The 24,801-nt window shown below is 44.2% G+C and overlaps 1 protein-coding gene across 3 annotated transcripts in view; it reads left to right on the top strand.

The window, feature by feature from the left end:
* The first annotated feature begins 1,014 nt into the window (after positions 1-1,014).
* Positions 1,015-24,801, top strand: part of ankzf1 (ankyrin repeat and zinc finger peptidyl tRNA hydrolase 1) — a 70,258-nt gene continuing 46,471 nt past the window's right edge. The window contains exons 1-8 of one of the 3 annotated variants that reach the window (XM_055871882.1): positions 1,015-1,130; positions 8,231-8,377; positions 9,286-9,419; positions 11,836-11,938; positions 13,247-13,455; positions 17,926-18,035; positions 20,468-20,621; positions 24,441-24,663. In XM_055871882.1, coding sequence (XP_055727857.1) covers positions 8,248-8,377; positions 9,286-9,419; positions 11,836-11,938; positions 13,247-13,455; positions 17,926-18,035; positions 20,468-20,621; positions 24,441-24,663 — 1,063 coding nt within the window. In that variant the 5' untranslated portion in view covers positions 1,015-1,130; positions 8,231-8,247. Of the gene's footprint in view, positions 1,131-5,264; positions 5,438-8,230; positions 8,378-9,285; positions 9,420-11,835; positions 11,939-13,246; positions 13,456-17,925; positions 18,036-20,467; positions 20,622-24,440; positions 24,664-24,801 lie in introns of those variants that run through there. The other 2 variants (XM_055871880.1, XM_055871881.1) reach the window with 2 other exon arrangements.

A 24,801-nucleotide genomic window follows, 5' to 3' on the forward strand; every position in this document is an offset into this window, starting at 1 on the left:
CAATTACATTGGTCGAATTTTTTATACTTTTTTTTGATCGCTTTTCACAGATGGATCCAAGGACCCAAATAGTGGGAGCACAGGAGCAGGCGTTTACGTTCCTGAATTTGATGTGCAGATATGTAGAAGACTAACAGATGAACTGTCAGTATACTCAGTTGAACTGTTGGCGATAATAGTTGCCCTCCAGTGGGTGGAGGACGTACAACCTGTTAGAATTATAGTATGCTCAGATTCTCTGTCTGTATTGAATAGTTTATCATCTGGTAAATCTAATAGGAGGGACCTACTAATTAAAATCACATTTTATTTGTCAAATTGGGGGTATTAATGTTATTATGGAGAATTTAGAGGCTGGGTGTATTAGTGAGATTCTGCTGGGTCCCAGTACATTCTGGTGTGGAAGGGAATTAAATTGTAGGCCAGTTATCTAAAAGAGCTTTGAAACAAGATATAATTGATATTAATGTTCCACTGGGTAGAGGTGAGGCCAAATTGAAGATCAGAGCCATTTTGATAGATATGTGGCAGAAGAGACGGGACTCTGAACACAAGAGACAGCATTTATACGTCCTCCAAAGAAAGGTCGATGGACCAAGATTCACAAGGTCAGATCAGGAAGGAAGAGGTGGTGTTTATTCAATTGCGCTTAGGACATTGTATATTGAACTCATCATTACATCTGGTTGGCAGCATGTGAATGGTTTGTGTCTGGAGTGTATGGTCAATGAAACGGTGGGGCATGTGTTGTTATATTGTTGTAAGGATGTTGAAGAGAGGGAAAGATTGAAGTGTAGGGTCATTGATGTTGGACAGGGTTGGAAGGGATTTTGGGGGATGAGGAAGGGCCTATTAGAAGTTACTAGGGCTCTTTATTTTCTCAGAAGTACTGAGTTAGGTAGGAAGATAGAGACATGTTTGTTAACCGTGATTGACCACACACTCCAACACGGTAGGTGGCGGCATGCACCTTTAACGTTTGTTAGCGGACCGCCATTATATCATAGAAGAAGAAGTTGCTTCGTCTGTCAGCCAAACACAGTTCAGTCCAATAGTGTAGGTAGAGCGCAGGCAAACTGGTAACTAGAATTTGTCTTTATTCAACATCGACAAGACGTGGCATCATTTTGGTACGTTTTTAAAAGAACAACACATCTGGAAATTAGCTAGCTACTATGGTCACTTTGCCATTGATTGATTTGGCTAACGGTAGCTAGCTAGCTAACTCACTAGTAGTAACCACCATAGCTAGCACAGGGGTAGATAGTGAACTGTTTTACACGTGGTACGTTTATTCACGTAACGTTAGATAAGATTAAATAAAGTGGGTGTTCCAACATCAAATGTAAATATGACATAGTTTGCTAGATTATAGCCCATCTCTGAATTAGCAAACGGACTAAACTCCACTCCATGGTGAAGGAAGTCCCCAACAGAGTGGAGCAGAAACCGGGGCAATTCTGTGCGTTCCTTAATGTGGGCACTCCTGTATCTGCAGTAACCCCTCTTTAAACTTCTATTGGTCCATTTTTTAAAAATTGTACTGCAGAAATAACTCCACCATTTCCTGGTTGCCTATTTTAATAGTTAGCCTAATTTTTATTTAACCTTTATTTAACTAGGCAAGTCGGTTTAAAACCAGTTTTTATTTACAATGACGGCCTACCAAAATGCCTCCTGCCGGGACGGGGTTAAAAATATAGGACAAAACACACATCACGACGAGAGACAACACTACGAGGGTAGGCCGTCATTCTAAATACGAATTTGTTCTTAACTGACTTGCCGAGTTAAATAATAAATAGAGACCTAAGACAATAACATGGCACAAACAACAGCAAGAAGGTAGAGTCAACAATATATATATATTTTATTTCACCTTTATTTAACCAGGTAGGCAAGTTGAGAACAAGTTCTCATTTATAACTGCGACCTGGCCAAGATAAAGCAAAGCAGTTCGACACAGACAACAACACAGAGTTACACATAAACAAACATACAGTCAATAATACAGTAGAAAAAATACAAAACAAAAATACATCACACCTAATGTCAGTTTGTGTCAAAATAAGAGTCTAGTGTAGAGAATCATTATACCATCTAAACCGCGGTGAAATATATTTTCCATAACCAAACATATTGTTGATGCAGGAACCACTGGGGAGCTTGAAGGGGGGGCGTTCATGCAGGAACCAATGGGACGCTCGAGAGGGTGAAGGAGTTCATGCAGGAACCAATGGGACGCTCGAGAGGGTGAAGGCGTTCATGCAGTAACCAATGGGGAGCTTGAGGGGGGGCGTTCATGCAGGAACCAATGGGGAGCTTGAGGGGGGGCGTTCATGCAGGAACCAATGGGAAGCTTGAAGGGGGGGCGTTCATGCAGGAACCAATGGGGAGCTTGAAGGGGGGGGTGTTCATGCAGGAACCACTGGGGAGCTTGAAGGGGGGGCGTTCATGCAGGAACCAATGGGGAGCTTGAGGGGGGGCGTTCATGCAGGAACCAATGGGGAGCTTGAGGGGGGGCGTTCATGCAGGAACCAATGGGGAGCTTGAGGGGGGGCGTTCATGCAGGAACCAATGGGAAGCTTGAAGGGGGGGCGTTCATGCAGGAACCAATGGGGAGCTTGAAGGGGGGGGTGTTCATGCAGGAACCAATGGGACGCTCGAGAGGGTGAAGGAGTTCATGCTGGAACCAATGGGACGCTCGAGAGGGTGAAGGCGTTCATGCAGTAACCAATGGGGAGCTTGAGGGGGGGGGCGTTCATGCAGGAACCAATGGGGAGCTTGAGGGGGGGCGTTCATGCAGTAACCAATGGGAATGTCCACATGCTGGAACGCCCTGAATTGCGTGCTGCAGTGGCACACTATTGCCTAATTTATTCATGTTGCATAGAAACTATTCTAAAATACTACTTAACGAACAGAATTTACAATGTTCGTAACGCATAGAAAGTGTGATTAATCAAACAATCCTACTAGCGTTGTACACACACTGCTAGGAGATAACCGTTGATACATGCCAATTGTTCTCAACCTCAGTGCTTGGGTACAATCTTGGCTATTTTGCATTTCAAAACTCTCCCAATTAACTATATGGTCAAAATCATACCTTTTTAAAGTCTGTGGGGAACATACGCCATACCATGAAATATCCTACTACGGCGCAACCCCCCAAAAAACAATGCAAATAAAAAATGTAGTGTCAGAATTGAATACAACCAAGATGTGTTGTTTGGTTCTCTCAGTTGTGGTTTGACCTGTAAAACTGTAAACAGCTACAAAGAGAGGATCGTTGGGACAGTACAAGTTGCTTTATCAATGGCAAATATACCTCAACATTACATTTTTTTAACCTTTTTTATTTAACTAGACAAGTCCGTTAAGAACAACTTCTTATTTACAATGACGGCCTACCCCGGCCAAACCCGGACGATGCTGGGCCAATTGTGCGCCGCCCTATGGGACTCCTAATCACGGCCGGTTGTGATACAGCCTGGATTCAAACCAGGGTGTCTGTAGTGACGCCTCAAGCACTGAGATGCAGTGCCTTCGACCGCTGCGCCACTCGGGAGCCCAATGAGATGCAGTGCCTTCGACCGCTGCGCCACTCGGGAGCCCAATGAGATGCAGTGCCTTCGACCGCTGCGCCACTCGGGAGCCCAATGAGATGCAGTGCCTTCGACCGCTGCGCCACTCGGGAGCCCAATGAGATGCAGTGCCTTCGACCGCTGCGCCACTCGGGAGCCCAATGAGATGCAGTGCCTTCGACCGCTGCGCCACTCGGGAGCCCAATGAATGAATGAACAAGTTGTGTGTCTTTTGTGCATTACGTAACCTACAGGGCATTCAGAAAGTATTCAGGCACCTTGAATGTTTCCACATTGTTACATTACAGCCTTATTCTGAAATGGATTAAATTGTTTTTTTCCCCCTCATCAGTCTGCACACAATACCCCATAATGACATCACAATACCCCATAATGACATCACAATACCCCATAATGACAAAGCGAAAACAGGTTTTAAGAAACGTTTGCAAATGAAATATCACATTTCCATAAGTATTCAGACCCTTTACTCAGTACTTTGCTGAAGCACCTTTGGCAGCGATTACAGCCTTGAGTCTTCTTGGGTGTGACGCTACAAGCTTGGCACACCTGTATTTGGGGAGTTTCTCCCATTCTTCTCTGAAGATCCTCTCAATCTCTGTCAGGTTGGATGGGGAGTGTCGTTGCAGAGCTATTTTCAGGTCTCTCCAGAGATGTTTGATCGGGTTCAAGTCCGGGCTCTGGCTGGGCCACTCAAGTACATTCAGAGACTTGTCCCGAAGCCACTTCTGTGTGGTCTTGGCTGTGTGCTTAGGGTTGTTGTCCTGTTGGACGGTGAACCTTCACCCCAGTCTGAGGACCTGAGCTCTCTGGAGCAGGTTTTCATCAAGGATCTCTCTGTACTTTGCTCCGTTCATCTTTACCTCGACCCTGACTAGTCTCCCAGTCCCTGCTACTGAAAAACATCCCCACAGCATGATGCTGCCACCACCATGCTTCACCGTAGGGATGGATGGTGCCAGGTTTCCTCCAGACGTGACGCACATTAAGAGTGGAAGCCTTTTCTGCTACAATAGTTTTTGTTTTAGGATAGTGCTTTTATGGTGATGTGAGGGCCGTCTATTGCGCCGTTCGTATTTGGGAATTTGATGGCAATGGGGAACGATTTCTTATGAGCCAATCTTTACTTTCTCACAAAAAAAGTCCCACCTGTCTCTAAAAATATGCTCACTACGAAATGCAGCATATGCCAAATCTTACAACAGATTAGAGACTCTAATTTAGCAAGATGACTACGTCATATGGATAATTATCACAAGATTCACTGATGTGGTAAAATTATATATAGCCTGTAGAGAGATGTTGCATGAATTCACAATGGAAATACAATTCAATCGAAGAAAAAAAAAGAAGGAATTATTAGGCCTGCTCTCATTTTCTCACTCATATTCTATGCTTGACAAGCAGTTCCCTTGTCACTTGACACTGTGCGTACGCATGGTCATGGCTGTGCGTAACTTTACGTACACGCTCAAGCAAACTTTCAGAATTATAAATCTTACTTCGTGTGGGAATGATCCCACGCATGGCCGACTACATCAATTTGCCCAAGGTCAATATTTCAGTACCTATGTTTGTCCTCTGTAGTTAAATGCCTTTATTTTTTTGTTGTTGAAATCCATACTTTTTCAATTAAAGTGAATCAGATACAACTACTGTTTCCGTGTTGAGATTCAATTGGCACATGCGCATTTTGCGCTGAGTTGCCGTCTTAGAGCTACAGCTATAAACAAACAGTTGGGAGAATGTATTTGATTATCGTTTACTGACAAAGTATGGATTTCAGCAAACAGAGGCATGCAACTACAGAGAACAAACATAGGTACAAGGTATGTGTTTCATCATTTTAAAAATGTACGTGTTGACCCTGAGCAAATCGATGTAGTCGGCGCTAGATTCCACTACGCCTGGTCTCTTAGAGTCATCAGACACTTCATTCACTATGGAGTTTAGTCCGCTATGATCTAGATAGCTACTGTAGTAGTAACACACGTTGAGCTAGATAGCTACTGTAGTAGTAACACATGTTGAGCTAGATAGCTACTGTACTAGTAACACACGTTGAGCTAGCTAGCTACTGTAGTAGTAACAAACGTTGAGCTAGATAGCTACTGTAGTAGTAACACACGTTGTTCTAGCTAGCTACTGTACTGGTAACAAACGTTGAGCTAGCTAGCTACTGTACTAGTAACACATGTTGAGCTAGATAGCTACTGTACTAGTAACAAACGTCGAGCTAGCTAGCTACTGTACTAGTAACAAACGTTGAGCTAGATAGCTACTGTACTAGTAACACATGTTGAGCTAGCTAGCTACTGTACTAGTTACAAACGTTGAGCTAGATAGCTACTGTAGTAGTAACACACGTTGTTCTAGCTAGCTACTGTACTAGTAACACATGTTGAGCTAGATAGCTACTGTACTAGTAACACACGTTGAGCTAGATAGCTACTGTAGTAGTAACACACGTTGTTCTAGCTAGCTACTGTACTGGTAACAAACGTTGAGCTAGCTAGCTACTGTACTAGTAACAAACGTCGAGCTAGCTAGCTACTGTACTAGTAACAAACGTCGAGCTAGATAGCTACTGTACTAGTAACACATGTTGAGCTAGCTAGCTACTGTACTAGTTACAAACGTTGAGCTAGATAGCTACTGTACTAGTTACACACGTTGAGCTAGCTAGCTACTGTACTAGTAACAAACGTTGAGCTAGCTAGCTACTGTACTAGTAACAAACGTTGAGCTAGCTAGCTACTGTAGTAGTTACACACGTTGAGCTAGCTAGCTACTGTAGTAGTTACACACGTTGAGCTAGATAGCTACTGTAGTAGTTACACAAGTTGAGCTAGCTAGCTACTGTAGTAGTTACACAAGTTGAGCTAGCTAGCTACTGTAGTAGTTACACACGTTGAGCTAGCTAGCTACTGTAGTAGTAACGAACGTTGTTCTAGCTAGCTACTGTACTAGTAACAAACGTTGTTCTAGCTAGCTACTGTAGTAGTTACACACGTTGAGCTAGATAGCTAGCTACTGTAGTAGTTACACACGTTGAGCTAGCTAGCTACTGTAGTAGTTACACACGTTGTTCTAGCTAGCTACTGTACTAGTAACAAACGTTGAGCTAGCTAGCTACTGTAGTAGTTACACACGTTGAGCTAGCTAGCTACTGTAGTAGTTACACACGTTGAACTAGCTAGCTACTGTAGTAGTTACAAACGTTGTTCTAGATAGCTACTGTACTAGTTACAAACGTTGAGCTAGCTAGCTACTGTAGTAGTTACACACGTTGAGCTAGATAGCTACTGTAGTAGTTACACAAGTTGAGCTAGCTAGCTACTGTAGTAGTTACACAAGTTGAGCTAGCTAGCTACTGTAGTAGTTACACAAGTTGAGCTAGCTAGCTACTGTAGTAGTTACACACGTTGAGCTAGCTAGCTACTGTACTAGTAACAAACGTTGTTCTAGCTAGCTACTGTAGTAGTTACACACGTTGAGCTAGATAGCTAGCTACTGTAGTAGTTACACACGTTGAGCTAGCTAGCTACTGTAGTAGTTACACACGTTGTTCTAGCTAGCTACTGTACTAGTTACACACTTTGTTATAGCTAGCTACTGTAGTAGTTACACACGTTGAGCTAGATAGCTACTGTAGTAGTTACACACGTTGAGCTAGCTAGCTACTGTAGTAGTTACACACGTTGAGCTAGCTAGCTACTGTAGTAGTTACACACGTTGAGCTAGATAGCTACTGTAGTAGTTACACACGTTGAGCTAGATAGCTACTGTAGTAGTTACACACGTTGAGCTAGATAGCTACTGTAGTAGTTACACACGTTGAGCTAGATAGCTACTGTAGTAGTTACACACGTTGAGCTAGCTAGCTACTGTAGTAGTTACACACGTTGAGCTAGCTAGCTACTGTAGTAGTTACACACGTTGAGCTAGCTAGCTACTGTAGTAGTTACACACGTTGAGCTAGCTAGCTACTGTAGTAGTTACACACGTTGAGCTAGATAGCTACTGTAGTAGTTACACACGTTGAGCTAGATAGCTACTGTAGTAGTTACACACGTTGAGCTAGATAGCTACTGTAGTAGTTACACACGTTGAGCTAGATAGCTACTGTAGTAGTTACACACGTTGAGCTAGATAGCTACTGTAGTAGTTACACACGTTGAGCTAGATAGCTACTGTAGTAGTTACACACGTTGAGCTAGCTAGCTACTGTAGTAGTTACACACGTTGTTCTAGCTAGCTACTGTAGTAGTTACACACGTTGAGCTAGATAGCTAGCTACTGTAGTAGTTACACACGTTGAGCTAGATAGCTAGCTACTGTAGTAGTTACACACGTTGAGCTAGCTAGCTACTGTAGTAGTTACACACGTTGTTCTAGCTAGCTACTGTACTAGTTACACACGTTGTTCTAGCTAGCTACTGTACTAGTAACAAACGTTGAGCTAGCTACTGTAGTAGTTACACACGTTGAGCTAGCTAGCTACTGTAGTAGTTACACACGTTGTTCTAGATAGCTACTGTAGTAGTTACACACGTTGTTCTAGCTAGCTAGCTAGATAGCTGTGCTAGTTAGACTCACACTCTCATATTGATGTGCTTCAGATGTTCCGGAGTCCACAATGACAGCAGGTCCAGAATACCGCTCCGTGTTTGAGTACTGTCTTCAAGACTCTGCTCTACAGGAGGTGCGAGAAGTTACCGGTGTTCATGAGCCTCCTGTACACACCAAGAATCCATCACACAGTCATGGTGGGTAACTAGCTGTAAACTATGTCTATGGCTGTTGTACATCCAGAAAGCAGTTATTTGTGGCTCTACCGCCCCGGTTGTTTATTTGTCATGTAAATAGTCATTAATATTACTTAACAGAAATATAAACTCAAACATGTAAAGTGTTGGTCCCATGTTTCATGAGCTGAAATAAAAGATCCCAGACATTTTCCACACACACACAAAAAGCTTATTTCTCTCAAATGCACAAATTTGTTTTACATCCCTGTTAGTGAGCATTTCTCCTTTGCCAAGATAATCCATCCACCTGACAGGTGTGGCATATCAAGAATGATTAATGATTAAACAGCATGATCATTACACAGGTGCACCCTGTGCTGGGGACAATAAAAGGCCACAGATGTCTCAAGTTTTGAGGGAGTGTGCAATTGGCATCCTGAGTGCAGGAATGTCCACTAGAACTGTTGCCAGAGAATTGAATGTTAATTTCTCTACCATAAGCCGCCTCCAGCGTAGTTTTAGATAATTTGGCAGTACGTCCAACCGGCCTCAACTGCTGACCACGTGTAACCACGCCAGCCCAGGACCTCCACATTCTGCTTTTTTGCCTGCGGGATTGTCTGAGACCAGCCACCTGGACAGCTGATAAAACAGATTATTTATGTCTGTAATAAAGCCCTTTTGTTGAGAGAAACTCATTCTGATAAGCTGGGCCTGGCTCCCCAGTGGATGGGTCTTTGTCCTCCCAGGCCCACCCATGGCTGCGCCCCTGCCCAGTCATATGAAATCCATAGATTAGGGTCTAATGAATTTATTTCAATTGACTGATTTAACTCAGTAAATTTGTTGAAGTTGTTGCATATTTTTAGTTGGGTATAGTTTATCTCCCATGTTACTCAAGTCCTGTATGTATGTCATCCTAACAGGAGTGGCTGTGTGCCCCAAGGAGGATCTCCAGGATGATGAACAGCCAGAGAGAGAGAGCAGCCTGGGTAGAGATGTGTCTGACAGGATGGTGTGCTCGGCCTGCCAGTGCCCCTTTGACTCCCGGGAGGAGCAGGTGAATAAACTGAGGGTTGGGATGGACTGACCAGAGACCATAAAGGAGAGATTCACCCATTTTGAATATTATATTGTTTTTTCGGGATCTCTGAGCCATCGATTCCCGGTTAGTGCTGTTACCATACCAACATTTTACTAGCGATACGATACCAGGCCAAGTATCACCATTCCAACATTTTACTAACGATACGATACCATACTAGTCAGTATGGTACTAGTTAGTATTGTTGGTACTAGTCAGTATGGTTTGTACTAGTCAGTATGATTGGTATGGTTGGTACTAGTCAGTATGGTTGGTACTAGTCAGTATGGTTGGTACTAGTCAGTATGGTACTAGTTAGTATGGATGGTACTAGTTAGTATGGATGGTACTAGTCAGTATGGTTGGTACTAGTTAGTATGGATGGTACTAGTCAGTGTAGTACTAGTTAGTATGGTTGGTACTAGTCAGTATGATTGGTACTAGTCAGTATGGTTGGTACTAGTCAGTATGGTTGGTACTAGTCAGTATGGTTGGTACTAGTCAGTATGGTACTAGTTAGTATGGATGGTACTAGTTAGTATGGATGGTACTAGTCAGTATGGTTGGTACTAGTTAGTATGGATGGTACTAGTCAGTGTAGTACTAGTTAGTATGGTTGGTACTAGTCAGTATGATTGGTACTAGTCAGTATGGTTGGTACTAGTCAGTATGGTTGGTACTAGTCAGTATGGTTGGTACTAGTCAGTATGATTGGTACTAGTCAGTATGATTGGTACTAGTCAGTATGGTTGGTACTAGTCAGTATGGTACTAGTTAGTATGGTTGGTACTAGTCAGTATGGTACTAGTTAGTACGGATGGTACTAGTCAGTATGGTATTTACATTTTACATTTAAGTCATTTAGCAGACGCTCTTATCCAGAGCGACTTACAAATTGGAAAGTTCATACATATTCATCCTGGTCCCCCCATGGGGAATGAACCCACAACCCTGGCGTTGCAAGCGCCATGCTCTACCAACTGAGCCACACGAGAGTCAGTAGTCAGTATGGTTGGTACTAGTCAGTATGGTTGGTACTAGTCAGTATGGTTGGTACTAGTCAGTATGGTTGGTACTAGTCAGTATGGTTGGTACTAGTCAGTATGATTGGTACTAGTCAGTATGGTTGATACTAGTCAGTATGATTGGTACTAGTTAGTATGGTACTAGTCAGTATGGTACTAGTCAGTATGGTACTAGTCAGTATGGTACTAGTCAGTATGGATGGTACTAGTCAGTATGGATGGTACTAGTTAGTATGGTTGGTACTAGTCAGTATGGTTGGTACTAGTTAGTATGGTACTAGTCAGTATGATACTAGTCAGTATGGATGGTACTAGTTAGTATGGATGGTACTAGTTAGTATGGTTGGTACTAGTTAGTATGGTACTAGTCAGTATGGTACTAGTCAGTATGATACTAGTCAGTATGGATGGTACTAGTTAGTATGGATGGTACTAGTTAGTATGGATGGTACTAGTTAGTATGGTACTAGTCAGTATGGTTCTAGTCAGTATGGATGGTACTAGTCAGTATGGTTGGTACTAGTTAGTATGGATGGTACTAGTCAGTATGGTTGGTACTAGTTAGTATGGATGGTACTAGTCAGTATGGATGGTACTAGTCAGTATGGATGGTACTAGTCAGTATGGTTGGTACTAGTCAGTATGGATAGTACTAGTTAGTATGGATGGTACTAGTTAGTATGGATGGTACTAGTCAGTATGGTTGGTACTAGTTAGTATGGATGGTACTAGTCAGTATGGTTGGTACTAGTTAGTATGGATGGTACTAGTCAGTATGGATGGTACTAGTTAGTATGGATGGTACTAGTCAGTATGGATGGTACTAGTCAGTATGGTTGGTACTAGTCAGTATGGTTGGTACTGGTCAGTATGGTTGGTACTAGTCAGTATGGTTGGTACTAGTCAGTATGGTTGGTACTAGTCAGTATGGATGGTACTAGTCAGTATGGATGGTACTAGTCAGTATGGTTGGTACTAGTCAGTATGGTTGGTACTAGTCAGTATGGATGGTACTAGTCAGTATGGTTGGTACTAGTCAGTATGGATGGTACTAGTCAGTATGGTTGGTACTAGTCAGTATGGATGGTACTAGTCAGTATGGATGGTACTAGTCAGTATGGTTGGTACTAGTTAGTATGGATGGTGCTAGTCAGTATGGTTGGTACTAGTCAGTATGGATAGTACTAGTTAGTATGGATGGTACTAGTTAGTATGGATGGTACTAGTCAGTATGGTACTAGTCAGTATGGTACTAGTCAGTATGGTACTAGTCAGTATGGATGGTACTAGTCAGTATGGATGGTACTAGTTAGTATGGATGGTACTAGTCAGTATGGATGGTACTAGTCAGTGATTTTTACTTTCAGATGGAGCACTACAAGCTTGACTGGCACCGTTTCAACCTGAGACACAGACCATCTGGTCAAACACCTGCCACTGTGGAGGAGTTTGAGAGGAAGACCGGTGTAGGTGAGTCACCACACGTCTGGGCACTCAGAACCAAATCAGATACTCCATTTTAATGTTAAGGTTGTCATGGGAGACGGACAGACCATCTAGCTGGTTGAGAGAAGGCCAAGAATTTGCTAAACTCTCATCAAGGCAAAAAGTGGCTACTTTGAAGAATCTCAAATATATTTTGATTTGTTTAACACTTTTTTGGTTACTACATGATTCCATATGTGTTATTTCATAGTGGTGATGTCTTCACTATTATTATTAATAGGTTGGCCACCGTAGGCCCCCGATAGGCTGGCCACCGCAGGCCCCCGATAGGTTGGCCACCGTAGGCCCCCGATAGGCTGGCCACCGTAGGCCCCCGATAGGCTGACCACCGTAGGCCCCCGATAGGTTGGCCCCCGATAGGTTGGTCACCGTAGGCCCCCGATAGGTTGGTCACCGTAGGCCCCCGATAGGCTGGCCACCGCAGGCCCCCGATAGGCTGGCCACCGCAGGCCCCCGATAGGCTGGCCACCGCAGGCCCCCGATAGGCTGGCCACCGTAGGCCCCCGATAGGCTGACCACCGTAGGCCCCCGATAGGTTGGCCCCCGATAGGTTGGTCACCGCAGGCCCCCGATAGGTTGGTCACCGCAGGCCCCCGATAGGCTGACCACCGCAGGCCCCCGATAGGCTGACCACCGCAGGCCCCCGATAGGCTGACCACCGTAGGCCCGAACATGTCTATGCTAGATATAAAGGCTGCAGGTATTAATGCTTCATGAAAGGAGTGTATATATTTGGCCTGGCGACGCGGGTTTATGAGCTGACTGAATGGAGTTCTTTACTCCGCTGGTCTGGGGAAGAGATGACGAGTCCTCGCTGTCCGAGACAGAGTCAAGAACGAGTAGAAATGTATCTGACGCGTGACACCAAGGCAACACCGAGACAGTCAATATGTGGTCTGGAGACCGGACTCCCTACAACACCGGTGATAGCTACGGGAATTGACCCAGGACTCCTGTTGACTTGGTGCATCTACGTCATCTCACTGAGTCAACCTTTAAACCTAACGTGACCCGACCCATCACCTTCTACATTACTACTGAAACTAAATTTAATTTCAAATAAAAATCTTAACTTAGATTTTGCTAGACATGTCTCCTGTGGACAGAGCAAATCAGTATCTACAATGGAATAGAATGAAGAAAGACAAGTGCTAATGGTACCCTATTCCCTATATAGTGCACTACTTTCAACCATAAGTGCTGGTCAAAAGCAGTGCCCTTGTCTTCTTCATTCTACTCTTAGTTGTACAAAATAATTTGGTCTGTCCACAGGAGACATGTCTAGCATCTCAGGTTCTGACTCGGAGGACGAGGAACCAGACAGTGACTGGGTCGTGGAGAACGCCGAGGCGGTTCCTCTACAGAAGGACGTCGACGGCGGTCTAGAAGAGGAGTCGTTCGGTCGCCTCTCCAACCGGGTCGTCTTCCAGAACTCTCAGGGACAGTACCTGGCTGTCTACCGCTGTGTTCTGCAGAGCAAGGTGAGACTCGGACGGACTTGTGGACTCAGCCTCCCCTTGAGAATTAAATGAAGAATGAGTTCTATGTGATATGATTGAGGTACAGTGCTGTGAATAAGTATTTGCCCCTCTTTTCTAATTTGATCTACTTTGACATATTTTTGATACTAAATGATTAAATCTTCATCCAAAACCTGATAATAGATCAAGTGAACCTTAGTGGACAAATAACACAACAATTATGTATTTATTTCATAAACAACGCTATGCAACACCCAATGCCCCTGTGTGAAAAGTAATTGCCCCCATTTCACTCAATAACTGGTTGTTCTACCTTTAGCTGCAATGACTCCAACCAACCACTTCCTGTAGCTGCAATGACTCCAACCAACCACTTCCTGTAGCTGCAATGACTCCAACCAACCACTTCCTGTAGTCGTTGATCAGTCTCTCACGTCGCTGTGGAGGAATTTACTGTAGCTGCAATGACTCCAACCAACCACTTCCTGTAGTCGTTGATCAGTCTCTCACGTCGCTGTGGGGGAATTTTGTCCCACTCTTCCATGCAGATCTGCTTTAACTCAGAGACATTTCTGGGTTTTCCAGCATGAACTGGCCGTTTCAGGTCCTGCCCACAACATCTGAGTTGGGATTAGATCTGGACTTTGACTAGGCCATTCCAAAACTTCACATGTGTTGCTTTTTAGCCATTTTCATGTAGACTTGATGTTTTGGATCATTGTCTTGCTGCAGGACCCAGTTGCTCTTCAGCTTACTGTGGAATGCAGTGTTTGGTTTTCTCCAGACATAATGAGACCCTTGTCTTCCAAAAAGTTCACTCCAGTTTGCCAAAAGCACCTGGATGATCATCAAGACTCTTGGAATTATGTTCTACAAATGATGAGTCAAAAGGAACTTTCTGGACCACACATTATTTAATCCACTCTGTATTTCAGTCTGCCACAGAGGAAGACCGTAGGATGGCTCCTAAGACATGACAGCTCTGCTTGTAGCTCCTAAGACATGACAGCTCTGCTTGTAGCTCCTAAGACATGACAGCTCTGCTTGTAGCTCCTAAGACATGACAGCTCTGCTTGTAGCTCCTAAGACATGACAGCTCTGCTTGTAGCTCCTAAGACATGACAGCTCTGTTTGTAGCTCCTAAGACATGACAGCTCTGCTTGTAGCTCCTAAGACATGACAGCTCTGCTTGTAGCTCCTAAGACATGACAGACATGACAGCTCTGCTTGTAGCTCCTAAGACATGACAGACATGACAGCTCTGCTTGCAGCTCCTAAGACATGACAGCTCTGCTTGTAGCTCCTAAGACATGACAGACATGACAGCTCTGCTTGTAGCTCCTAAGACATGACAGCTCTGCTTGTAGCTCCTAAGACATGACAGCTCTGCTTGTAGCTCCTAAGACATGACAGCTCTGCTTGTAGCTCCTAAGACATGACAGCTCTGTTTGTAGCTCCTAAGACATGACAGCTCTGCTTGTAGCTCCTAAGACATGACAGCTCTGCTTGTAGCTCCTAAGACATGACAGACATGACAGCTCTGCTTGTAGCTCCTAAGACATGACAGACATGACAGCTCTGCTTGCAGCTCCTAAGACATGACAGCTCTGCTTGTAGCTCCTAAGACATGACAGACATGACAGCTCTGCTTGTAGCTCCTAAGACATGACAGCTCTGCTTGTAGCTCCTAAGACATGACAGCTCTGCTTGTAGCTCCTAAGACATGACAGCTCTGCTTGTAGCTCCTAAGACATGACAGCTCTGCTTGTAGCTCCTAAGACATGACAGACATGACAGCTCTGCTTGCAGCTCCTAAGACATGACAGCTCTGCTTGTAGCTCCTAAGACATGACAGACATGACAGCTCTGCTTGTAGCTCCTAAGACATGACAGCTCTGCTTGTAGCTCCTAAGACATGACAGCTCTGCTTGTAGCTCCTAAGACATGACAGCTCTGCTTGTAGCGCCTAAGACATGACAGCTCTGCTTGTAGCTCCTAAGACATGACAGCTCTGCTTGTAGCTCCTAAGACATGACAGCTCTGCTTGTAGCTCCTAAGACATGACAGACATGACAGCTCTGCTTGCAGCTCCTAAGACATGACAGCTCTGCTTGTAGCGCCTAAGACATGACAGCTCTGCTTGTAGCTCCTAAGACATGACAGCTCTGCTTGTAGCTCCTAAGACATGACAGACATGACAGCTCTGCTTGTAGCTCCTAAGACATGACAGCTCTGCTTGTAGCTCCTAAGACATGACAGCTCTGCTTGTAGCTCCTAAGACATGACAGACATGACAGCTCTGCTTGTAGCTCCTAAGACATGACAGACATGACAGCTCTGCTTGTAGCTCCTAAGACATGACAGCTCTGCTTGTAGCTCCTAAGACATGACAGCTCTGCTTGTAGCTCCTAAGACATGACAGCTCTGCTTGTAGCTCCTAAGACATGACAGACATGACAGCTCTGCTTGTAGCTCCTAAGACATGACAGCTCTGCTTGTAGCTCCTAAGACATGACAGACATGACAGCTCTGCTTGTAGCTCCTAAGACATGACAGCTCTGCTTGTAGCTCCTAAGACATGACAGCTCTGCTTGTAGCTCCTAAGACATGTACAGCTCTGCTTGTAGCTCCTAAGACATGACAGCTCTGCTTGTAGCTCCTAAGACATGACAGCTCTGCTTGTAGCTCCTAAGACATGTACAGCTCTGCTTGTAGCTCCTAAGACATGACAGCTCTGCTTGTAGCTCCTAAGACATGACAGCTCTGCTTGTAGCTCCTAAGACATGACAGCTCTGCTTGTAGCTCCTAAGACATGACAGCTCTGCTTGTAGCTCCTAAGACATGACAGCTCTGCTTGTAGCTCCTAAGACATGACAGCTCTGCTTGTAGCTCCTAAGACATGACAGCTCTGCTTGTAGCTCCTAAGACATGACAGCTCTGCTTGTAGCTCTTAAGACATGACAGCTCTGCTTGTAGCTCCTAAGACATGACAGCTCTGCTTGCAGACTTTGCAGTATTACGTGTTTTTTGTGTTTCTTATTTAGATATTACTGCACTGTTGGAGCTAGAAACACAAGCATTTCACTACACCCACAATAACATCTGCTAAATATGTGTATGTGACCAATAACATCTGCTAAATATGTGTATGTGACCAATAACATCTGCTAAATATGTGTATGTGACCAATAACATCTGTTAACCATGTGACCAATAACATCTGCTAAATATGTGTATGTGACCAATAACATCTGTTAACCATGTGACCAATAACATCTGCTAAATATGTGTATGTGACCAATAACATCTGTTAACCATGTGACCAATAACATCTGCTAAATATGTGTATGTGACCAATAACATCTGCTAAATATGTGACCAATAACATCTGCTAAATATGTGTATGTGACCAATAACATCTGCTAAATATGTGACCAATAACATCTGCTAAATATGTGTATGTGACCAATAACATCTGCTAAATATGTGACCAATAACATCTGCTAAATATGTGTATGTGACCAATAACATCTGCTAAATATGTGTATGTGACCAATAACATCTGCTAAATATGTGTATGTGACCAATAACATCTGCTAAATATGTGTATGTGACCAATAACATCTGCTAAATATGTGTATGTGACCAATAACATCTGCTAAATATGTGTATGTGACCAATAACATCTGCTAAATATGTGTATGTGACCAATAACATCTGCTAAATATGTGTATGTGACCAATAACATCTGCTAAATATGTGTATGTGACCAATAAGATCTGTTAACCATGTGACCAATAACATCTGCTAAATATGTGTATGTGACCAATAACATCTGCTAAATATGTGACCAATAACATCTGCTAAATATGTGTATGTGACCAATAACATCTGCTAAATATGTGTATGTGACCAATAACATCTGCTAAATATGTGTATGTGACCAATAACATCTGCTAAATATGTGTATGTGACCAATAAGATCTGTTAACCATGTGACCAATAACATCTGCTAAATATGTGTATGTGACCAATAACATCTGCTAAATATGTGACCAATAACATCTGCTAAATATGTGTATGTGACCAATAACATCTGCTAAATATGTGTATGTGACCAATAACATCTGCTAAATATGTGTATGTGACCAATAACATCTGCTAAATATGTGACCAATAACATCTGCTAAATATGTGTATGTGACCAATAACATCTGTTAACCATGTGACCAATAAGATCTGCTAAATATGTGTATGTGACCAATAACATCTGCTAAATATGTGTATGTGACCAATAACATCTGCTAAATATGTGACCAATAACATCTGCTAAATATGTGTATGTGACCAATAACATCTGCTAACCATGTGACCAATAACATCTGCTAAATATGTGTATGTGACCAATAAGATTTGATTTGACATGCTGCTATCTCTACAATCTCGTTAACAAGACGATATGCATTTCAGTCTGCCATAGAGGAAGACCTGGTGGCCTCTCTACAAAGTCTCAGTGACAAGACTATGTGGGTCATTCTGATGGCAGGTGGTGGACACTTCGCTGGAGCTGTATTTCAAGGGTCAGTGGCTTCCTATTCTCTATCGCCATAGTGATCTCAAACGGTACCGTATTCTCTATCGCTATAGTGATCTCAAACGGTCCCATATTCTCTATCGCCATAGTGATCTCAAATGGTCCCATATTCTCTATCGCCATAGTGATCTCAAACGGTACCATATTCTCTATCGCCATAGTGATCTCAAATGGTCCCATATTCTCTATCGCCATAGTGATCTCAAATGGTACCGTATTCTCTATCGCCATAGTGATCTCAAATGGTACCATATTCTCTATCGCTATAGTGATCTCAAATGGTACCGTATTCTCTATCACCATAGTGATCTCAAATGGTACCATATTCTCTATCGCTATAGTGATCTCAAATGGTACCATATTCTCTATCGCCATAGTGATCTCAAATGGTACCATATTCTCTAAATGGTGCTCTGTAGTGGTCAGGTATAAAGTAGTGTCCTTTTGTAGGGGGTAGTGCCCTGGGTAGGTAGGGGGTAGTGCCTTGGGTAGGTAGGGGGTAGTGCCCTGGGTAGGTAGGGGGTAGTGCCCTGGGTAGGTAGGGGGTAGTGCCCTGGGTAGGTAGGGGGTAGTGCCCTGGGTAGGTAGGGGGTAGTGCCCTGGGTAGGTAGGGGGTAGTGCCCTGGGTAGGTAGGGGATAGTGCCCTGGGTAGGTAGGGGATAGTGCCCTGGGTAGGTAGGGGATAGTGCCCTGGGTAGGTAGGGGATAGTGCCCTGGGTAGGTAGGGGATAGTGCCCTGGGTAGGTAGGGGGTAGTGCCCTGGGTAGGTAGGGGGTAGTGCCCTGGGTAGGTAGGGGGTAGTGCCCTGGGTAGGTAGGGGGTAGTGCCCTGGGTAGGTAGGGGGTAGTGCCCTGGGTAGGTAGGGGGTAGTGCCCTGGGTAGGTAGGGGATAGTGCCCTGGGTAGGTAGGGGATAGTGCCCTGGGTAGGTAGGGGATAGTGCCCTGGGTAGGCAGGGGGTAGTGCCCTGGGTAGGCAGGGGGTAGTGCCCTGGGTAGGCAGGGGGTAGTGCCCTGGGTAGGCAGGGGGTAGTGCCCTGGGTAGGCAGGGGGTAGTGCCCTGGGTAGGCAGGGGGTAGTGCCCTGGGTAGGCAGGGGGTAGTGCCCTGGGTAGGCAGGGGGTAGTGCCCTGGGTAGGCAGGGGGTAGTGCCCTGGGTAGGCAGGGGGTAGTGCCCTGGGTAGGCAGGGGGTAGTGCCCTGGGTAGGCAGGGGGTAGTGCCCTGGGTAGGCAGGGGGTAGTGCCCTGGGTAGGCAGGGGGTAGTGCCCTGGGTAGGCAGGGGGTAGTGCCCTGGGTAGGCAGGGGGTAGTGCCCTGGGTAGGCAGGGGGTAGTGCCCTGGGTAGGCAGGGGGTAGTGCCCTGGGTAGGCAGGGGGTAGTGCCCTGGGTAGGCAGGGGGTAGTGCCCTGGGTAGGTAGGGGGTAGTGCCCTGGGTAGGTAGGGGGTAGTGCCCTGGGTAGGTAGGGGGTAGTGCCCTGGGTAGGTAGGGGGTAGTGCCCTGGGTAGGTAGGGGGTAGTGCCCTGGGTAGGTAGGGGGTAGTGCCCTGGGTAGGCAGGGGGTAGTGCCCTGGGTAGGCAGGGGGTAGTGCCCTGGGTAGGCAGGGGGTAGTGCCCTGGGTAGGCAGGGGGTAGTGCCCTGGGTAGGCAGGGGGTAGTGCCCTGGGTAGGCAGGGGGTAGTGCCCTGGGTAGGCAGGGGGTAGTGCCCTGGGTAGGCAGGGGGTAGTGCCCTGGGTAGGCAGGGGGTAGTGCCCTGGGTAGGCAGGGGGTAGTGCCCTGGGTAGGCAGGGGGTAGTGCCCTGGGTAGGCAGGGGATAGTGCCCTGGGTAGGCAGGGGATAGTGCCCTGGGTAGGCAGGGGGTAGTGCCCTGGGTAGGTAGGGGGTAGTGCCCTGGTAGGTAGGGGGTTGTGCCCTGGGTAGTAATGTATATTTAAATAAAACATCTAATTTACACAAGTATTCAGACCCGTTGCTATGAGACTGTAAATTGAGCTCAGGTGCATCCTGTTTCCATTGATCATCCTTGAGATGTTTCTACAACTTGATTGGAGTCCACTTGTGGTAAATTCAATTGATTGGACATGATTTGGAAAGACACACACCTGTCTATATAAGATCCTACAGTTGACAGTGCATATCAGAGCAGAAACCAAGCTATGAGGTCGAAGGAATTGTCCGTAGAGCTCCGAGACAGGATTGTGTGGAGGCACAGATCTGGGGAAGGGTACCAAAACATTTCTGCAGCATATTGTGTGTAGATTGGTCAGAAGGGAAGAAAAAAAACATTGAATCCATTTTAGAATAAGGCTGTAACGTAACAAAATGTGGAAAAGGTCAAGGGGCCTGAATACTTTCTGAATGAACTGTAAGTCTCCCTCTCGGTACTAAAAGATGGACTCATCTCTCCCATCTCTGTTCCAGGAGAGACGTGTTGCAGCACAAGACGTTCCACCGGTACACTGTGAGAGCCAAGCGGGGGACTTCCCAGGGCCTGAGAGATGCTAAGAACAGCAGCCATGCCCCGAAATCAGCCGGAGCTGCCCTGAGGCGGTACAACGAGGCTGCACTAGTCAAGGCAACACAACTACTCTTATTCTGATGGGACTAACCAAGAGAGCACCTTATGGTTTTCCTCTGATTAGCCAGAACTACTAGAAGTTAAAATATCTTCTCTAGTAAAAATGTTGATATGGTGATACTTGGCCTGGTATCGTATCGTTAGTAAAATGTTGGAATGGTGATACTTGGCCTGGTATCGTTAGTAAAATGTTGGTATGTTGATACTTGGCCTGGTATCGTTAGTAAAATGTTGGTATGTTGATACTTGGCCTGGTATCGTTAGTAAAATGTTGGAATGGTGATACTTGGCCTGGTATCGTTAGTAAAATGTTGGAATGGTGATACTTGGCCTGGTATTGTTAGTAAAATGTTGGTATGGTGATACTTGGCCTGGTATCGTTAGTAAAATGTTGGTATGGTGATACTTGGCCTGGTATCGTATCGTTAGTAAAATGTTGGTATGTTGATACTTGGCCTGGTATCGTTAGTAAAATGTTGGTATGTTGATACTTGGCCTGGTATCGTATCGTTAGTAAAATGTTGGTATGGGGATACTTGGCCTGGTATCGTATCGTTAGTAAAATGTTGGTATGGGGATACTTGGCCTGGTATCGTTAGTAAAATGTTGGTACGGTGATACTTGGCCTGGTATCGTTAGTAAAATGTTGGTACGGTGATACTTGGCCTGGTATCGTTAGTAAAATGTTGGTATGTTGATACTTGGCCTGGTATCGTTAGTAAAATGTTGGAATGGTGATACTTGGCCTGGTATCGTTAGTAAAATGTTGGAATGGTGATACTTGGCCTGGTATCGTTAGTAAAATGTTGGTACGGTGATACTTGGCCTGGTATCGTTAGTAAAATGTTGGAATGGTGATACTTGGCCTGGTATCGTTAGTAAAATGTTGGTATGTTGATACTTGGCCTGGTATCGTTAGTAAAATGTTGGAATGGTGATACTTGGCCTGGTATCGTTAGTAAAATGTTGGAATGGTGATACTTGGCCTGGTATTGTTAGTAAAATGTTGGTATGGTGATACTTGGCCTGGTATCGTTAGTAAAATGTTGGTATGGTGATACTTGGCCTGGTATCGTATCGTTAGTAAAATGTTGGTATGTTGATACTTGGCCTGGTATCGTTAGTAAAATGTTGGTATGTTGATACTTGGCCTGGTATCGTATCGTTAGTAAAATGTTGGTATGGGGATACTTGGCCTGGTATCGTATCGTTAGTAAAATGTTGGTATGGGGATACTTGGCCTGGTATCGTTAGTAAAATGTTGGTACGGTGATACTTGGCCTGGTATCGTTAGTAAAATGTTGGTACGGTGATACTTGGCCTGGTATCGTTAGTAAAATGTTGGTATGTTGATACTTGGCCTGGTATCGTTAGTAAAATGTTGGAATGGTGATACTTGGCCTGGTATCGTTAGTAAAATGTTGGAATGGTGATACTTGGCCTGGTATCGTTAGTAAAATGTTGGTACGGTGATACTTGGCCTGGTATCGTTAGTAAAATGTTGGAATGGTGATACTTGGCCTGGTATCGTTAGTAAAATGTTGGAATGGTGATACTTGGCCTGGTATCGTTAGTAAAATGTTGGAATGGTGATACTTGGCCTGGTATCATTAGTAAAATGTTGGAATGGTGATACTTGGCCTGGTATCGTTAGTAAAATGTTGGAATGGTGATACTTGGCCTGGTATCGTATCGTTAGTAAAATGTTGGAATGGTGATACTTGGCCTGGTATCGTTAGTAAAATGTTGGAATGGTGATACTTGGTCTGGTATCGTATCGTTAGTAAAATGTTGGTACGGTGATACTTGGCCTGGTATCGTTAGTAAAATGTTGGTATGGTGATACTTGGCCTGGTATCGTTAGTAAAATGTTGGTACCGTGATACTTGGCCTGGTATCGTTAGTAAAATGTTGGAATGGTGATACTTGGCCTGGTATCGTTAGTAAAATGTTGGTACGGTGATACTTGGCCTGGTATCGTTAGTAAAATGTTGGAATGGGGATACTTGGCCTGGTATCATTAGTAAATTGTTGGAATGGTGATACTTGGCCTGGTATCGTATCGTTAGTAAAATGTTGGAATGGTGATACTTAGCCTGGTATCGTTAGTAAAATGTTGGAATGGTGATACTTGGCCTGGTATCGTATCGTTAGTAAAATGTTGGAATGGTGATACTTGGCCTGGTATCGTTAGTAAAATGTTGGAATGGTGATACTTGGCCTGGTATCGTATCGTTAGTAAAATGTTGGAATGGTGATACTTGGCCTGGTATCGTTAGTAAAATGTTGGAATGGTGATACTTGGCCTGGTATCGTTAGTAAAATGTTGGTACGGTGATACTTGGCCTGGTATCGTATCGTTAGTAAAATGTTGGTACGGTGATACTTGGCCTGGTATCGTATCGTTAGTAAAATGTTGGTACGGTGATACTTGGCCTGGTATCGTTAGTAAAATGTTGGTACCGTGATACTTGGCCTGGTATCGTTAGTAAAATGTTGGAATGGTGATACTTGGCCTGGTATCGTTAGTAAAATGTTGGTACGGTGATACTTGGCCTGGTATCGTTAGTAAAATGTTGGAATGGTGATACTTGGCCTGGTATCGTTAGTAAAATGGTGGTATGGTGATACTTGGCCTGGTATCGTTAGTAAAATGTTGGTATGGTGATACTTGGCCTGGTATCGTTAGTAAAATGGTGGAATGGTGATACTTGGCCTGGTATCGTTAGTAAAATGTTGGAATGGTGATACTTGGCCTGGTATCGTTAGTAAAATGTTGGAATGGTGATACTTGGCCTGGTATCGTATGGTGACAACTCTACTACTTCCAGTGCCTTTGGAAAGTATTCAGCAATCTGGGGGTGTCAAGGGGTGTGAATACTTTCTGAATTTGTATTTTAAATGTTAAGTAGTTTAGTGCCCACAAAAAAAGGTTATGTATAGGTAAAAAATATATAAATTCCTGATCTTTCTTGTATCACTTAGATTTAGGACAGACATTTAAAACTTTATTTGTTTTTTTACTATCTGTTTTTCCATGTAAGAATGTGTTATTCAATGCGTTAATATGCTCTAATAGCAGTAAATTCAATGTTTAATCCCTAAAATGTATATATATATATATATATTTTTATACCTAGAAGGGTCCTAACATTCTAAATCGAATAGCTCAATGATCCGTGATTAAAACAATTCCATTTAGTTTAGTAGAACCCCCCCCCCCCCCCTGGACTATGAACAAGGATTGGTCAGATATATACATTTTTAATACAGACTAGCGCAACAATTGGTCAGGATTGGTCAGATATATACTATTTAATACAGACTAGCGCAACAATTGGTCAGGATTGGTCAGATATATACATTTTTAATACAGCGCAATAATTGAGACATGAGACATAATTGAGACATGATGGATAAGTTTGCACCTCCTGTTTTAATTAGTTCCGTGACCCCAGGCGGACACAAGACTGTTTGGTCTTCTCGGTCATAAAGAGGAATACAGCTGTTTCTTATTAATAAACAATGCCAGGTGGATGGTAACAGTCAAATTAAACCTGAAAAATAATGTTTACTTAGGAAATGCATTCACAATGATTTGCGTGAAGTAGGCCGTTCGGATCTGCCACTTTCAAGCCCAAATATTTTTGATTTCACAAACGATGACTTATTGACTTAAATCATTGTGCAACATCGTGGGTAAACTCTCGCCATCGTCTAACAGCTCGAAATAGTGGATTTCTTCTGGTGTGTTTAATGGCTGCTTGCACCTTTTTAATGTTGTTGGTTATATTTGATCTAATCCTCTGCTTGCAGGAGATCCAGGACCTGCTGGAGAGCTGGTCTGACCACCTGACTGAAGCCAGTGCCATCTTCCTGCGTGCACCCAGTCATAATAAAACCATGTTCTTGGGGGGTAAAGCAGCTCCGCTGGTGAAGAAGGACCCCCGGATCAGAACATTGCCCTTCCCCACACGCAGAGCCACCTTCAGAGAGATTAAGAGAGTCCACGATGTCCTCTCCACTCTAAATGTATATGGTACGAGTCATACAAAATACTTTAAGCTTAGTATTAAAATCTAGATTCTCCATTGAAAAGCAGTTTTCAGTCTAGGGCTTAATCAGTCTGCCTGTACATTGCTTTCTGAAAGTATTCAGACCCCTTTTTCCCACATTT

Source organism: Salvelinus fontinalis, chromosome 19 (assembly GCF_029448725.1).
Source record: "Salvelinus fontinalis isolate EN_2023a chromosome 19, ASM2944872v1, whole genome shotgun sequence".
In the NCBI taxonomy this organism is placed as follows: Eukaryota; Metazoa; Chordata; class Actinopteri; order Salmoniformes; family Salmonidae; genus Salvelinus; species Salvelinus fontinalis.